The 18099-nt window shown below is 38.6% G+C and overlaps 2 protein-coding genes across 4 annotated transcripts in view; both read left to right on the top strand.

The window, feature by feature from the left end:
• MSRA (methionine sulfoxide reductase A) overlaps positions 1-17854 on the top strand; it is a 482141-nt gene extending 464287 nt beyond the window's left edge. The window contains exon 6 of the mRNA XM_036106018.2: positions 17107-17854. Coding sequence (XP_035961911.1) covers positions 17107-17190 — 84 coding nt within the window. The 3' untranslated portion in view covers positions 17191-17854. The remainder of the gene's footprint in view (positions 1-17106) is intronic.
• PRSS55 (serine protease 55) overlaps positions 1-18099 on the top strand; it is a 109772-nt gene that overhangs the window by 18775 nt on the left and 72898 nt on the right. The gene's annotated exons all lie outside the window — the stretch shown is intronic.

Raw genomic sequence — 18099 nt, 5'->3', positions numbered from 1 at the left:
TTGGAAAGGGCAGAATTCAAGGCCAGCATTCAGGTGGAAATGGTATGCCAGCTTGAAATATGTCATGCTTTCTAAGTTAGCTTTGCGATGGTTCAGAGGACCCCTTCGGAAGAATATTCTGATGTTTTTAACTTCACTGGAGCCAGAAGTATAAGCATCTTCTAGAAAGGCAGAGATGACTATCTATGAACCAGGAAGCAGAGGTAAACACCAAATCTGCCAGCACCTTTATCTTGGAATTCCCAGCCTCCAGAACTGTGAGCAATAAATGTTTGTTGTTAAAGCTACCCAGTCTATGGTATTTCTGTTATAGCTGTCTGAACTAATTATGACAAATCTATTACCTAAACAAAAACTAGAATGTAATATCTAACTGTATGATTGCTACCATCACCATCTTCAACCCCCATCCCATGATAAACATCATCCTGGTTCGTATATTCATGATTCCTTTACCCTTGATATCCTTTTCATATGATTTAATTAGTATATGTACTCTTTTTCTTAATCATTTGCAGAAATTTTAAATAAATTCTCAGATTCATTACTTTGTTAGTTATAGGTGTTGCAAATATTTCTCCCCCTGTTGGAACTGTGCCTTCTAATTAACAGATATTCTTAATTTTATGTTATAGTTAGTATTATAAATACTAGCTCCCCAGTTCTGCAGTGTTTACAGTGTGGTGTAGCAGAACAAAGTGAGGAAATTCTGTAGCACTCCACTAGTATTCACAGCTCCGGATGTTAGGGGCTGGTGGCCTGGGAAACTGGGAAGGACAAAGAACCCCCTTTACAGCCTCCTTAGCTCCGGGAAGCTGGCCGGAGCGGCAGAGTATCATGATATGGTGTCTTTCTTTCACTTCTGAAAAAGCTATTTAAGTGACAGGGACACATGTAGGAACACATAAATTTTGTGGATGCTGTTGGAACTATATATGTGGAAAAATATATGGTGTCTCAGAAATGAAAAGAAGACTTTTTTCCCTCCCTTCCCCTATGATCCTCTGTCTTGTTTCTCAAATTCCTCATATCAGTGAGATCATATGGTAATTGTCTTTCTTTAATTGACTTATTTCACTTAGCTTAATACCCTCTCTCCACCCCTTCGCTTTCAGTCTGGAGGTACCTTTAGGTCTAAAATGAGTCTCTTGTAGACAGCATATGGATGGTTCTTGCTTTTTTATCCAATCTGATAACCTGGGCATTTAGCCCAGGCAATACAGTGGTACTAAATTCATATATTTCAATAGTTACTCTGAATGTAAATGGGCTAAATGTTCCTATCAAAAGACACAGGTTATCAGATTGGATAAAAAAGCAAGAACCATCCATATGCTGTCTACAAGAGACTGACTTTAGACCTAAAGACACCTCCAGACTTAAGGTGAGGGAGTGGAGAATGATTTATCATGCTAATGGACCTCAAAAGAAAGCTGGGGTAGCAATCCTCATATCAGACAAACTAGATTTTTAAAATTTTATTTATTTATTTATTTGAGAGAGAGAGAGAGCACAGAGTGAGAGTGAGAGAGAGAAGCAGACTCTCTGCTGAGCAGAGAGCCTGATGTGGGGCTCGATCCCAGGACTCCACAATCATGCCCTGAGCCAAAGGCAGACACTTAACCAACTGAGTCACCCAGGCCTCCCTCAGACAAACTAGATTTTAAACAAAAGAGGTAGATGTAGAAGGACACTATATCATACTTAAAGGGTGTATCCAACAAGAAGATCTAACAATTGTAAATATCTATGCCCCCAACATGGGAGCAGCCAATTACATAAACCAATTAATAACTAAAGTAAAGAAACATATTGATGATAATACATTAATATTAGAGGACTTCAACACCCCACTCACAGCAATGGACAGATCATCTAAGCATATCAACAAAGAAACAAGGGCTTTGAATGACACACTGGACCAGATGGACTTCACAGATATATACAGAACATTCTATCCTAAAACAACAGAATACTCATTCTTCTTGAATACACATGGAACTTTCTCCAGAATAGATCACATACTGGGTCACAAATCAGGTCTTAACTGATACCAAAAGATTGAGATTATTCCCTGCATATTTTCAGACCACAGTGCTTTGAAAACTGGAACTCAGTCAGAAGAAGAAATTCAGAAGGAACTCAAACACTTGGAGGTTAAAGAGTATCCTGCTAAAGAATGAATGGGTCAACCAGGAAATTAAAGAAAAGCTTAAGAAATTCATGGAAACTAATGAGAATGAAAACACATCGGTTCCGAACTTCTAAAGCAATGAAGACTAACAAGACTAAGATTCTGGAGAGAGGAGAAATATGCAGAAGTGAGTGAAGGATCTGCAGCCACTTTTTTCCTGAAGGCATTTGACAATTATGCAAGCAAGCTATGGGCTAAGAATCTGTGGGTTGCTTAGGTCTGAGGGGATGCTGTTGGAAAAGAAAGAAACTAGTGAATTTTTAGTGATCTCATGGTGCTGGAGTGACAAAATTAGATATTTGAGAAGCCTTAAACACATGGAAATTTCCCTATTCTAGACGTATGCTGAACTCTAAAGTTGTGTGGAATCAGTATAAAAAAAACTGAAGCCAAGAACAAAGTGTTTTCACAGTTTTATGGTGCTGAAGAAACTAACCTGAGAGTTCAGAATCTTCAGGAAGAAGGAACCTGATGACCGCTGAATTTTCTCAATTGTAAACATTGTTGGGCTACACCATATGAATAGGGTGAACTAGAGTGGGACAGAATCTTTTTTTTTTTTTTTACAATTTTATTTATTCATATGAGAGGGAGGGAGTGATAGAGAGAACACAAGCAGGGGGAGCGGCAGAGGGAGAGGGAGAAGAAGATTCCACACTAAGCAGGGATTCTGATGCGGGGCTTGATCCCAAGACTCTGGGATCATGACCTGAGCCAAAGGCAGATGTTTAACCAACTGAGCCACCCAGGGTCCCCGAGTGGGACAGAGTCTTAAGTAAATTGCAGTATAGCTTTAAGTATAGTTAGGACTTTGATTAGAATTTGAATCTTAAGGCCCCATTCTCTCTTCCCTGCATGACAAAAGATGAATCCTCTCTGGAAGAAGATAACATCATGTGGAGCATATACAATTTAAAAATACATGATGTCTGTCTGTCAGTCCAAACTTACTAGGCATCAAGAATTGGGACCCTACAACCATAATCCAAGAGATAAAATAGAATACAGAAATAAATGTTGAGGGGAAGTAAGTGTTGGAATTAGCATATAATATCTAAAATAACTCGATTAATATGTTCAAGAATATAGTGGGAAAGTGGAGAAAATAGATGAAAAGAGAATATCACCAAAGAAATAGAACATATTAAAAGAATCAGATGGAAATTCTAGAGCACAAGCCAAAAAATTTGAAACTAATAATTTAACAACTCTTTAACAGCAGATTAGACATAGCAGAGAACAGGATCAGTGAACAAGTAGGGTGATAAAAATAAATTTACTGAGGAGTAAATAGAATTGAAAATAAAATTGTGGAAGATATATGGGACACAGTGAGGAGGTCTAACATAGACTTGTAGTTTCAGAAGCAGAAGAAAGAAGAAATTGAAGCAGAAGCAATATTTGGAGAAACATGGCCAAGAATTTTCAACAATTGATGAGATAACAGCTTATCAACTGAAGAAATTCTGTGTACCACAGGCAAAGTGAATACAAAAGAACCACACGAAGGAATATCATGGTCAAACTTCTGAAAACTATAAAGGAAAAAATTTCAAAAACAGGGAAACAATGCATATTGCCTTCAAAGACATAGCAATGATACTGATAGCTGACTTCTCAACAGAAATCATGAAAGTCAGAAGAAATGACTTCAAAGTCTTGAAAGAAAATAATTGTTAACCTAGAATTACATATGCAGTAAAAATATTTTTCAAAAACAAAGACAAAGGAGTATTCTCTGGCTAAGATGAAGTAATGATTTACATTCCTGCCTGAAACAAACAAAAAGAAAGCAAACAAAATACATGAAAAAATAATATTCCAGAATCTGGACTTTAGGCAATAAAGGGCAGTGCTTCTTTAGAGATGGGAAACAAATGAGATGAGTCCTATGATTTCCAAGGCTGCATTACCTTGAGAGATTTTCAAGCCATGGCAGAGAGAGAAGTAACTGAGGTGGAGGTTGGCAGAGTCCATGAGTTGAGGAGACAGATCTGGGAGTCTGGAGAGATGAAGGAAGCTAGAATTCATGAGATAAAGTACCAGAGAAGAGATAAGTACAGAGGAAATCTGCAGAGGATCCCTCTTAGTACCTGTGCATGAGGAAACTATCTGAGACTTTAGAAGAGTCATCTAAAATAATTAAGGAGAGCATTACCCTGTGCTCACACAGAGCTGACAACAGTAACTGTTTGTACAAGCCTAACAGGAAAAGCTCATAATTTGCAGAGCACTAAATAGAGTACTTAGTAAGGTCTTTCTTCAGTAGAGAGAAATAATAAGCTGTAGACTGAGCACTGTTCCAGACCTGCCTAACAAATTATAAAAGCAAGACATGAAATGATCAAGGTTTCCCAAGTAATGTAACTGTATTCCAGAACAAAGCTCTAGACAATTTATAGAAAAACAAAAATTCAACACAAGACCAGTGAAATTAACAATGTTTAGCATCCAAAGATTACTAGGTGTGCAAAGACACAGAAAAACAATACCCATAATGAGGAGATGATTATCAATCAAAAGCTATTCAGAACTGATATAAATGTTAGGATTAACAGAGAGAGACTGAAATAGGTCATTTTAACTCTAGTCCATAAATTCAAAAAGCTAAAGGAAAGATTTAACATGTCATATATATAATTTCCAAATTAAACATTAAGAGATGAAAACCACAGAATTTGAGATGAATAAATGAAGTGAATAATGGCAGATTAGACATTGTAGAAGAAAAAACTTTGTGAACTCAAAGACATAGCAATAGAAACAATTAAAAATAAAAGTCAAATTGAGAATAGAATGAGCAGAGCATTAGTAAGATATGAAACAACTACAAGTGCCCTAATAAATGGTTAATTGGAATAATCTGAAGAAGGAAGAGAGGGAAGGCAGAAATAACATTTGAAGAAATAATGGCAGAAAACTTTCCAAGTTTGAAGAAAACTATAAACTCTACATCCAAGAAGCTAAGAACAAGAAATATGAAGAAAACTAATCAAAACACATTATTATCTAATTACTTAAAACTAATAATAAACAGAAAATCTTAACAGTAGCTAAAGGATAAAAAGACACATCATGTATAAAGGAAGATAAGGATGACAGCAGATTTCTCATTGGAAACAATATAAGATAATGGACAGTGGAATAACATCTTTAAGGTACTGAAAACCTAATTGTCATCTTTCTATACTGGAAAAATATCACTTAAATCTGATAGGTTTTGCCTCTGTCCTAAATTTTTGTGATAATTAAATAAGGTAATGTTTGGGAAAGAACCATAGCCTTGAGAGCCAAATGAATCTGGATTTGAATTTTGGAAGTGGTCTTAAATTTGGCTGAGCCATTTAACTTATATGCTGTTCATTTTCTGTAAAATAGGGAATGGGCTAAGTTGCCCTAGATCACAGGTTTGAGGTAAGGATTAGTTTTAATGGTTTATGCAAAATCCTAGCACATAGCAAATCATCAGTACATATCAGCATCAGGTCATTCTCAATTCCTTTTTGCCTCATTTGAAATATGAGGGGATCAAATCAGAAAATTATGTTTATGATCCTTACAATTGAAACATTCCTATGATTAGCACAAATGTGTCTTACTAAGACATCTAGGATATTTGCAACTTCTCACCCACAAGGTCCAATCAGCATGATGTCATCAACATAGTGAACCAGAGTGATTTTTTGTGGGTTGGTGAATATCCCTGGTGACTAAACGACATATAGCTGAAGGATTAAGAGATAAGATGGGGAAGGTGTCTTGTTGTTTTTGTCAAATGAAAAAAATCCCTGCATATAGTGGTCTTCTGTATTTGATACAGAGAACATAATAATTTCCCAGTTTTATAAATTTTAAAGTTTTCTCCAATAAAAATGTCATATGTGGAATGTCAGCTGCAACTGGAGTGAGCACCTGACTAAATTCATGATAATCAATTTTCATTACCTAAGGTCCATATCCATCTGAAATTAGTTAAATGGAGAAATGAAAGGAATCACCATTTCTACACTTTTCATTTTATGTTTCACCGATTTCTGCAATTGCTTTAGGAATATTCTATTTCTTTGAGTGTATTACTTTGGTAAGGAGGAGATTTTTCAAGAATCCCCACTTCAGCCTTTCTTGCTTAGTAGCTCCACATCCATGGGTCAAGAAGTCAATGTGAGGATTTTGGTAGGTACCATGTCAGTATATTGTGGCAAACATACCCGATGCCCTGAGTCACATCCTCTCAGCTTTGCCATCTATTTCAGTGACATCTGGAGTTAACATTTCCATCCAGGCTTCTACTCACTTCTTGCTGACAATGTCCTACCTCAAGCATGCATCTTGCATCTTAACCTTCTGTCCAGGCTCCTCTAATGTCAAGGATGCTGGCAGGTGTGCACTGGGCTCACTGATATGCAGAGTTTGGGATTGCAGGGGCATTTACTCCCCTGGAGCAGCTTTTGACCAATAAGGGCAGGATCTAGTTCTAGATTCTAGTAATTAAAGGGACAGTTCTGAGAATTATTCTAAATAGTTCTTCAGAGGGTCTCCTGGGGAATTGAGACCAGTTTACTACAATTGTAACCATCTCAGTTTATGCTCTTAGTCCCTGTTTATACTCTTTTCAGTTTTCCACTATGGTTCAATATACTGAAATGATTTGCAGAGCCGTGAGGATCACTGTCAGATGGACTCAGGCCATCACTCTTTTTATCACATGACTCCCATGAGCCCCATATTTTCTAGTGGACCACAGTGGCATTTTGAGTACTGAGAGTTTAATATCATCTCAGAGTCATGTGTTCAATATTTCCACCAAAGTCTCAGTCTTTTCCTCATCCACTGCACAGTAATCTTAGTAAATAGCTACAGGTGCCTTTGGAAATGACTAGAAGATTACATATTATGGCAGAGGTATAAAGTCCTTCCTCAAAGGGCCCTAGCCTTTGGCTCACTCAAAGGACTGTACACCTCTGAATTGGCTCAGCTCGGAAAAGTGGGTGAAGGAGGTAACTCTCCACTGTGGTGATTCAAGGTGGCATCTATTCATCACATGTAGTTGTTTGTTTTTTGGTTGCACAGATCAATTAAGACCTTAGTAGGCCTTATTTCAGTCCTGGAGATCCCATCATTAGTTACGACTGCCAAAGATCTCTGCTGGTCAAATCACTGCAGTGATTTTATTAGTCCTTTTGCTTACCATAGTTGCCATGTCCATCATACTCTGACCATATGGTGGCCTTCTACTTTCCAGGATGATTTCATTCCTCTATTAATTAGAGAAGCCCATTTCAACCTCAGCATCCCCAGTTTTCAGAAGACAATTACTTGATAGTGTATCAGATATGCTGGATTTGATAAGTAGGATAAAACTAGCTGCTGTAACACAAACCAACATTTCAGTGATCTAATATGATACATTTTATTTTTTGTTCAAGTTCACATTCTGATATTGACATTCTTATTTAATGGTTGCTTTCTTCCATATGCTGATCCAGGGACTCAGCCTGCATTTGCCTTGTGGTTCTCTCATCCCCAGGGTTCCAGAGTCCTCTATTAATCTAGCATATGGAGAAAGAGAGAATGGATAAAGAATATCCACCTTTGGGCTGCCTTGGCCCTAAAAGAGACCACATCAAATTCTGCTCAAATTCCAATGTTGAAAATTAGTCATATGGTCTTGCCTATATGCAAAGGGGGCATGAAATGCAAGTTCTAGATGGGCAGAGCCACTTTCTAATGTCACTCTACAATAGGGAAGGGAAAACATAATTTTGGTAGGCGGAGAACCACTTCAACATTGATCCTCCCCCTTCATTGATGTATTTCTAATGCTTTGGTGAAAGAAGTGTTTTTGAGCCTTCTTATGGGAAATGGGGAGAGTGAGTGAACAGATTAAGATGATAAATCTATTCCAACTTCTTATCTCCCTAAGAATTTGTATCACTTTCTCTTCAATATAACAAAGAATTTCTGACATGACTGCTTTATTTAATGTGGGCCCCTTTTATTTATTTTTTTAATTTTTATTTTTATATTAAATTCAATTAATTAACATATAGTATATTATTAGTTTCAGAGGTAAAGTTTAATGATTCATCAGTTGCATATAACACCGAGTGCTCATGTGCCCTCCTAATGCCCATCATCCAGTTACCCCATCCTCCTTGCCCCTCCCCTCCAGCAACCCTCAGTTTGTTTCCTATGATTAAGAGTCTCTTATGGTTTGTCTCCTTCTTTGATTTCATCATTTTATTTTTCCCTCCCTTCCCCTATGTTCCTCTGTTTTGTTTCTTAAATTCCACATATGAGTGAAATCATATGATAATTGTCTTTCTCTGATTGGCTTATTCTGCTTAGCATAATACCCTCTAGTTCCATCCACATTGTTGAAAATGGCAAGATTTCATATTTTAATGGCTGAGTAGTATTCCATTGTATATAAATACCACATCTTCTTTACCCATTCATCTGTCAATGGAACATCTAATGTGGGCCCCTTTTAAATGTAGGTTTTAATTAACCAGCCAAGCAGACTATTAGAGCCACTCCCAAGTGTTAAAACCAGTTTATTGAATCCAGAATTTGTGGTGAGTTAACAATATTGAAAAATTTGGCCCAATCTGGTGCTACATTCATTCCTTCCTGTTCTAGCACCCTTAGACTTCATTTTTCAAAAAAGATATTTATTTATTTATTTATTTATTTGAGAGAGAGCAAGAGTGACAGAGAGGGCATGAGTGGGTGAAGGGCAGAAGGAGAAGCAGGCTCCCCGCTGAGCAGGGAGCCCGATGCAGGGCTCGATCCCGGGACTCCGAAGGCAGACGCTTAACCAACTGAGCCACCCAGGTGCCCCTTTAAACTTCATTTTAACAATATTTTATAGCTTTATTCTAATATGTTAGCAAAATTCTGCCACCCTTTTGTTGTTTAATGTCCTCCCAGATCCAATTTTTGTACTTTTTCCTGTAGGATACTATGAAACTAAACTGTATTTAGAAACCTGGAGGTCGTGAGAGTTGGTGGGTTGAGTCTAGAGGAAAATTAGCATTCTTTATACAGTAACTGCTCATGTGAGGTCATTACAGTACTTCAAATCAGAGGATGGCTGGAGTTGTCAGAAAGGAAGGATTTTTCTGCTAGCAAGTGAGACTCAGTGGGATATGTGAGGTCAAAGTACTCAGACACTGTATTAATCATGCCCCTTTATTGAACCCTTATACCCCGAACCACAACCATTCTGTCCTAATCACCTCAGAACCAAGCATCAGTTAATTAAAAGCAGTCCCTACATCCCAGAGCCTGCTGAAATTGTTCAAATTAGCCAATCCCAAACCTGCTTAGCTTGCTTAGCCTTCTTCTCTCATTCCTTCCTGCAAAAACCACAATAAAGGCTCTTTCCCACCTCCTCCCTTTGCTCCTCCTGCATCTTTACCAATCCTGACGCTTCCCCATGTGGTCCTACATAGTGTGTTGTGCCCCCTCTTCTTCCAACCTGTAACAAGCTATCTTTTCAATGACAGTTGTCTCCTGATCCGTTGACTTCACCATATATGAACAATGATTATAATACCTCCATTTAAAAATAGATGCATATAAATCCACCCTAATATCCGATTTCAATTTTCAGGTTTCTACTCTTCCCCTAGTCCTAGCTTTTGTATGAGAGACATATAGAGGCTGTGAATTAAATTTATACTGTATTTAAGCAACTAGTAGCATTAGATTGGGGACTTAAATTTTGGCTACATTGGCTCTGCAGCTACAAAAGAGAAGATACTTTTCGTATAGCATATATAGACACTCTCTGGTTCTTTGACTATGCCTTAAGCCCCAAACCTAAAACCCTGAGTTTACTAGTTTCTTTAAGCTTTATTCTAAGCAGTTAGGCTACCCTCATAGCCTTTTTGTTTCTCATTCTATTATAATGGTTAATTGCAACAGCAATTTGGCCTGCCAAAACCTTGCTTTCAATAGCTAATTCATTCTAAGGTACTATAGGTGATAATTAAATGAGTACATGCTACAGACTACCTGTATCCTATTTTCAAGTTGTAACAAACCATCAAGATCAGATATCAAATACAACCCAAATCAGACATCTAATTCTAGACTACCCAGGACAGCAAAAAACAAACAAACAAACAAAAACAATCCCATAAATGGACCCACACTTATATTTTATGGTCAGTTGATTTAGACCAAGACACCAAAGCTATTCAATGGGTGAAAAGAAGGTCTTTTCAACTTAATTGGCTGTGCATATGGAAGAAATGAGTCTTGATCCATATCACATCATACATGGAAATTATTTCAAAATGGATCATAGACCTAAATGTTAAAGCTAAATAAATAAATATAAGCTGAATAAATAATAAATAAAATTATATACATCTGATAAAGGACACACACTCAATATATAAGCAATTGGGTATGTTTCTCTATGTAATTTATACCTCAATTTGAAGAAAAAAGTTACTAGTTTGAGCTCTTATTTCTTCCTTGCAGGATTTGCAAAAGTCAGAAAGTTTGACAACATGCTTTGTAATGGAGTCAAAGCAGCCCCCTTCCTGCACACACTCCCTTTCACAGGATCCTGGCTGAGGGGCCAGGCTGTTTTCAGCTTCTCTGTTAACCTCTGCCCTGAGCTGAGGGCACAGGATTGTGGCTTCTCAGTCTCTCCCAGCCTCTGCCCTCTGAAGGCCAAGTTGAAGGCCAAGTTGCTGTCACTGCTGCTTCTTTCATGAAAAAGAAGAAATTCTTATAAACCTACCTTTCTCAGCAACAGTTACTCATCTGCTTGTAGCTGTATTTCCCTGCTTACCAATAATCAAAAGTTTGGGGTAGCTCAGCAGTTTTGGCAAAACAACTACATACTGATTCGCCCTGCTCTCATCTACTGAAATGCTTCTTCACCCACTCTCTAGATTCAGATGGTGGCCAAGCTGTCCTGTTCTGATGCAGCCAATGAGAACCAGCACAGAGAAATTCTTTTCATCCTCTTTTCTTCCCTTTCACTATGTATATGCAGAACAGATTTCACCTTTTTGTTTTATTTTGTTGTTGTTATTCACAGCCCAAGGAATTCTACTTTAGGCAAACTCATATAAAAACACCCATCTTTTTGAGTACAGCTTCTCCCTCTCTCCTCAAAAATGTGCTGAGTTGCCTCAGAAAAGAATGCCACTTATTACCTCTTGTCTGGTTGGAAAAATTATGCTCGTGGGTGATTGGATGAAGGATGGAAGGTCCATCCACTCTTTCAGATAGTCCAAAATGTAGTCTTGGACTGTCAAACTTTTAGACAGCTATTTACTAGAAAAGTAATTCCTTTGATTTTGTGCTACCCCAATATATTTATCATTTTTTTTTTTTGCTTCAGGTTGTTTCTGATGTTTGCATGCAAAGGTGCCTTGACTACTATAACCCATTTAGCTATGTGTTTCTTTCCCATCTCATCTCTAGGATGTTTCTACTTCAATGATTTCCTGATCCTGAATCATAGCATTTTTCCACATGATCTCTGAGAGCCCAGAACAGTATTTAATGGGGCTCTGGACCGGGTGATAGCTATGGAAGCAAAAGAAGGTGAAGAAAAGTATCTTTCTGAAGACCAAATCTGTAGGTCTCAGGGATTAGCTACAAATGAGGGGAGAGAGAAAAGTTGGAATGTTATTTCAAGACCCCCCCAAAATGGGGAACTGTCTACTCCTTTGGAAAATGAAAGAATCTGTGGAAGGATATCTGTTTATAGGAGAGAAAAGAATAGGATTTCTGTTTCAGAGATCCTTGGCATGCCCCTCTGCATGCAGAGGTACTCCATCCAAACCTCTGGAGAGGCCTCAAGCTGAAATTGGTAGCCTGGCTCCAAGTTCCAAGGGAACAATCGGCTGTGTAGTAGGTCCCAGGTATATCATAAGCACTCCTATGGGTATATGACTATTTCAGGCACAACTAAAACTATGAGAATCCCTTGCACCCTACCCTTAACCTTACTCCAAAAACCGAGGACACTTGGTTTTGAGGCAATATAGTGTTTAATCACAGAAGTAATAGAAGTATCACAAAATACAGTAACAAGATGGCCCAGGGTGATTGAAGCAAACTGTACCCAGAGTCTGGCTCATGCACGTAGGGCCTTCCTGACAGTGTGGTCTCCATGTTAATCCATGACAGATAATTAGACACCTTTGTATACACTCCAGGCTTTTTCTTCCGGCCACAGCCCTCTCCCCAGCTGACAATGCCCACCTGGTACCATACGCTTTGGTTGTCTTTTTTCTGGCAAACCAGAGGCCCCCCACTGTCACCCTAGGAGAGAAAAGTTGTTTGGGAGTGGAAGGGACAATAGCAAATTACTTCTATAGCCTATTGAGGTGTGGGCAAATGGCACAAGGCAAAAAGCATTTATAGTGTCTTTTGATGAGAGGACAGTTTGATTAGGCTCTTCAACTACATGACTATACTCCCAGCCCCATGACTGTCAGACAAAGTGGCAAACCATTTGGTCAAAAGCAATGGCAGTGAACGACAGTTTGCTTAAAAAAATGAATATCCATCAAAATCATTATCATCTAGTTGCATGTGTTCATTTTGATGTACCAAGGAGTGGTTTTTTAATCCATTTTGCCTCTAAGCACTTTTCGTAGTTTTTCAGAATTCTTTACTTTACTTTAAATCTATTTTCAGCCAACCAGTTTGGTCTTTCTATATTGTTCATAATAGCAAAAAGTAAAAAACAAAAACAAAAATCCATTATGCCTCATAATAGGTAATCGGTTGAATACAATAAGCGCACAAACTGATATATACAAAATGCAAAAGATACAAAAAGTGAGTCAAAATGTTATATTGTGGTTTAAAACATTAAATTTGAAACACTTTACACATTTTAAAGCATCATGAAGAAGATTGCCAAATAAGCACAAATAAGGGGAATGGACATCATTGACAAGAAAATTGAGGAACACACAATCTTTCAATGCCCCCAAATGTTTGGGCCATTTCTTTATTTTACACTTTTATTATTTAAGTATAGTTGACAGACAACGTCATACTAGTTTCAGGTGCACAACATGGTGATTTGATGATTCTATGTATTTATACAATGCCATAAGTGTAGTTCCCCTCTGTCACCATACAACGTTATTACAACACTATTCGCTATATTCCATATGCTATACTTTTCATCTCTGTGACTTACTAAATTCTATTAAAATTTATGTATCTTCATCAAAGAAAATTAGAAATCTCAGATATGGAAAAAGAACATGCAGAATACCCATAATTATATAAATAAGTAAATTTATATATAAACACACATATGATTGTATATGAAAATAATATTTCAGGAAAGATAAGGTAACATGGTAAAAATGGTTTCTCTGGGGAGTGAAAAGGATGACAAGTGTAAGAGGTAAACTTCCTCTTCACTGTATATCCATCTATAACATTTGAATTTTCCCTACCACGTACTCAAATAAATAAACGAAATAAACAACATTTATAATTCTAGCCATGCAGAGGCAACCCCTTAGTCAAATATAATTGTCCACAGCCTTGAGTATGCAAATATGAATACATCATTGTTCTTTTACAGAAGTAGGATCAGGTGGTACATATTTTTTCACAGCTTACAAAGATTTATTTTTGAAAATATTAAGTGACACACAAAAAAGTTGAAAAGAAGCACCATTCAATAATATGCCAAAAAACCAAATCTAAAACAAATAAAACAAAGCAAACAGGATATGGATTTATTTGATTTTTTCTAAACCAGATTGTTATCATAAACAAATCGCTGTGCCCATCAACTAACTTTGAACCAAACTGTTCTTTACCAGATTCCCTGAAGTCACTGGAAAGTCCCCTGACCTTTCTTTAAAATGAAGAATTAGATACCAGCCCTTTATCTGTAGTGTCATTTGCAAATATCTTCTCCCATTCTGTGTCCAAGATCTATAAAGAACTTCTCAAACTCAACACCCAAAAAACAAATAATCAAGTCAAAAAATGGGCAGAAGACATGAACAGACACTTCTCCAAAGAAGACATACAAATGGCTAATAGACACATGAAAAAATGTTCATCATCATTAGCCATCAGGGAAATTCAAATCAAAACCACATTGAGATACCATCTTACACCAGTTAGAATGGCAAAAATTGACAAGGCAAGAAACAACAAATGTTGGAGAGGTTGTGGAGAAAGGGGGGACCCTCTTACACTGTTGGTGGGAATGTAAGTTGGTAAAGCCACTTTGGAAAACAGTGTGGAGGTGCCTCAAAAAATTAAAAATAGAGCTACCCTATGAACCAGCAATTGCACTACTGGGTATTTACCCCAAAGACACAAATGTAGTGAAAAGAAGGGCCATATGCACCCCAGTGTTCATAGCAGCAATGTCCGAAATAGCCAAACTGTGGAAGGAGCCGAGATGCCCTTCAACAGATGAATGGATAAAGAAGATATGGTCCATATATACAATGGAATATTACTCAGCCATCAGAAAGGATGAATACCCAACTTTTACATCAACTTGGATGGGACTGGAGGAGATTATGCTAAGTGAAATAAGTCAAGCAGAGAAAGTCAATTATCATACGGTTTCACTTATTTGTGGAACATAAGGAATAGCATGGAGGACATTAGGAGAAGGAAGGGAAAAATGAAGGGGGGTAAATCGGAGGGAGAGATGAACCATGAGAGACTATGGACTCTGAGAAACAAACTGAGGGTGTTAGAGGGGAGGGGGGTGGGGGGGTGGGTTAGCCTGGTGATGGGTATTAAGGAGGGCACCTACTGCATGGAGCACTGGGTGTTATATGAAAACAATGAAGCGTGGATCACTACATCAAAAACTAATGATGTATTGTATGGTGACTAACATAACATAATAAAATTAAATTAAAAAATAAAATAAAATGAAGAATTACAATCTCTTCTGTGGGGATGAGGGGATCTATGTGAAGGATGTCAGGCAGAACAGCAGTACAGTTAAGATCTTCTATTTCTGAAGCCCAGCAGATCTTGGTTCATACTCCAGGGGAGGATTTAGCTGGGAGAATGTGAAATTTTTCTTTAGCATTTAGCATTTGGCTTTGATGCTGGTGATAATAACTACCTTTCCTGCAATGCTGTGTGGATGGAAGGAAACGACAACTGTGAAGCCCTCTACTGCCCTGCTATCTGGCAAGTCTGTACTCAATAGTAGTTCCCAGCATTTCTGTGGCTGTTGAACTAGCCAAGTCTGGGCATGACCAGGCTGGGCTGATGGATTTGGAGCCCCTGTTTCTACTGGAACCCAAAAGATGGCTCCAATCTCAGAAGACAGAGTGCCTTCATTAGAATTCTGGGTCTGTAGTTTAACTTGCCACCATGTCCTCTGTAAGGCTGTCGGCTTCCCTGATCCTCAGTTTCCTCATCTGAAATAAGCCTGCTTCCTAGGGCTAGTTTACAACCCTTTTGTGTATTTGTGGGAGTGGTTTGTACTTTATTAAGCACTGAACAGGTATAAGAGATGGTGATGGAGAAAATTATATTTATAGAATTTACTATGACCATCCTCTGCTCTGTGCTGTTTTGTGCATTGACTCACTTAATTTTCACAATAGTCCTAGAAGATAGGAACTCTTAATATTCCCATTTTACAGATGAGGACATTTGAAAAAGCACAAGCATAGAGGGAATTCACAGGCCATAAGTAGAGGAGCTAAGAGGGAAGCTAAAGGAAACTGCACCCCTAACCACTGTCCCACACAGTCTCCCTTTGGTTACAGAGCATCTGTACTGGGCTGAATAGCATCCCTCTCAAATTCGAGTCTACCTGGAACCTCAGAATGTGAGCTTATTTGGAAATAGTTCTTTTGCAAATGTATTTAGTTAAATTAAGTGAAGTCCTACTGGATTAGGGTGGGTCCTAATCCAACAACTGAAATCCTTATAAGAAGAGAAAATAGGAGACACACATACAGGGGAGAAGTCCACGTGAAGATGGGGGCAGAAAGTGGAGTGATTCATCTACAAGCTCAGGAATGCCACCAATTGCTGGAAACTACCAGAAGCAGGAAAAGTCCAAGAGGTATCCTCCCCTAGAACCTCCAAAGAGAGCATGGCCCTACCAATGCCTTGATTCAGACTCCAGAGCTATAAGAGAATACATTTCTGTTGTTTGAATCCACCCTGTTTGTGATAATTTGTTACAGTAGCTTTAGGAAACTTATCCAGAGGGGGAAGAGGGGAGGCAGTTATCCTGGAAATATTAACCAGCCCTCTGTGGCAGGCCCTCTCTAAGCAAGGGACAAGCTCCATTACCTGGCAGGAGTCCATCCCTTCTTGAGTGTTCCCAGCACACAGCATGTTCTTGGTGAGCACAGGCATAACAGAGGAGCACATTTCCCGTTTGACCAAGTTGATGTTGACTTTGTTCAGCTGTTCACTTGTACTTTGCATAGGAACTGACCCAAAGAAGAAGCAGATAGGGAGAGGAACCTGAGCTCAAAGTGGTCCCTTTGGGTTGAGGTCAAGCACCCACTCCCCATCATGTCTTTTTGCCTCAATGACAAAGGAACTACCATATGGCTTAGAGAACTACCCAAATTTGAACTTGGTGAGGACAGGATGGAGAGGTGTTCAGGAGACTCTCAAGCCCATCCTCTTTGAATCCAGAGCTCCCCACAACTGGGTCTCTATTGGATCTCAGCCTAAGTGTACTCTTCTTACTCTGCAGAAGGTGTCAACTCTACGGTCCTAAAAAGGTATTTCATTTAAATCCTTAAGAAAGTAAAGAAAACCCATGATGACAAGTTCTGCAAGTTCTGTCCTGGGGCCCGTGGCTCATAAAGATGGATCATGTTAGAGCCTTTGAGTAATTCACTGTCTATCTAAGAGGTGAACCTAACACCTAGAATGTTTATTCTCCGCAGATGAGGATATTTCCCTTTTTGTATATTGCTGAATTCTCAGAGCCTAGAACACTGCCTGGAAGAGGATCAATGAATATGTGCTGAATGACACAAGAGGAACTCTAAATTAAGAAGGTGGCCTTTTTTGAAGTTCATGAAAAGCTTCCAAGGATAATTCCCCATGAGGAATTGTAAAACAGCTCTGAGCTTTGGGACCATGTGAGAATCAATGTATTGTCATTTGTGTGCCTACTTAGAAGAATGGCACTGACTGGAATTTTTTTTTCTGTTCTTTAGATTTTGGAGTAAGACACATTTACCAAGAAAAATGACAAAAGTTCACCATTTTATGAGTTGGTTGGGTAAAGTGGTGGGTGTAGTTTACAGGTTGACTCTATAAGGACAAATTTATATTCAGTTTATCCCCTTCTCCTTGGCCTGGATCAGTGGTTTTCAAATATTTGGGCCACCAAACCCTTTGTTATAGGGGAGCAGAACTGACACCATCAGTTGGAACAGAGCTGCTCTGCTGATATTACTGTGGACTTCTTGGAGCCCAGTCCATTTTTGCCACCCCTTTGCCCATCAATATGTCCCTCAAAATTCCTCCAAGTCACCCTTGGACTCTGAACACTTCTTCCTGGGTTATCCACTGAGACCCTATTTAGGGTTTGTGTTCTATAATATGGACATAAAATTTGCTACAGGAGCCCAAGAAGGCCAAGGAAGAATGATTCACATGTGGACTGAGATTAAGGTTCATCGTGGGTCTTTAAATGAGAACTGGAAGTTTCCAAACCCACCAGGTAGACTTCCTAGAGCTAGAAGAGCCTCCAGAGTTTACTTTCTCATTGTAAACATCAACCAGGTTGCCATCCCCCACTGGGTTGGGCTATAGTAACTCACTGGTAATACCCCATCCAGTCACCCAGCAGTTTCGCCATCTCTCTATGTCAGTGACCTCTGAAAGACAGATGGGTACTTTCTGGGCATCCAACTTAAATGGAGATTTGA

Source organism: Halichoerus grypus, chromosome 3 (genome assembly GCF_964656455.1).
Source record: "Halichoerus grypus chromosome 3, mHalGry1.hap1.1, whole genome shotgun sequence".
Taxonomy (NCBI): domain Eukaryota; kingdom Metazoa; phylum Chordata; class Mammalia; order Carnivora; family Phocidae; genus Halichoerus; species Halichoerus grypus.
Note: the sequence above shows the minus strand (reverse complement) of the source record. Positions and strands in the feature narration are given on the sequence as shown.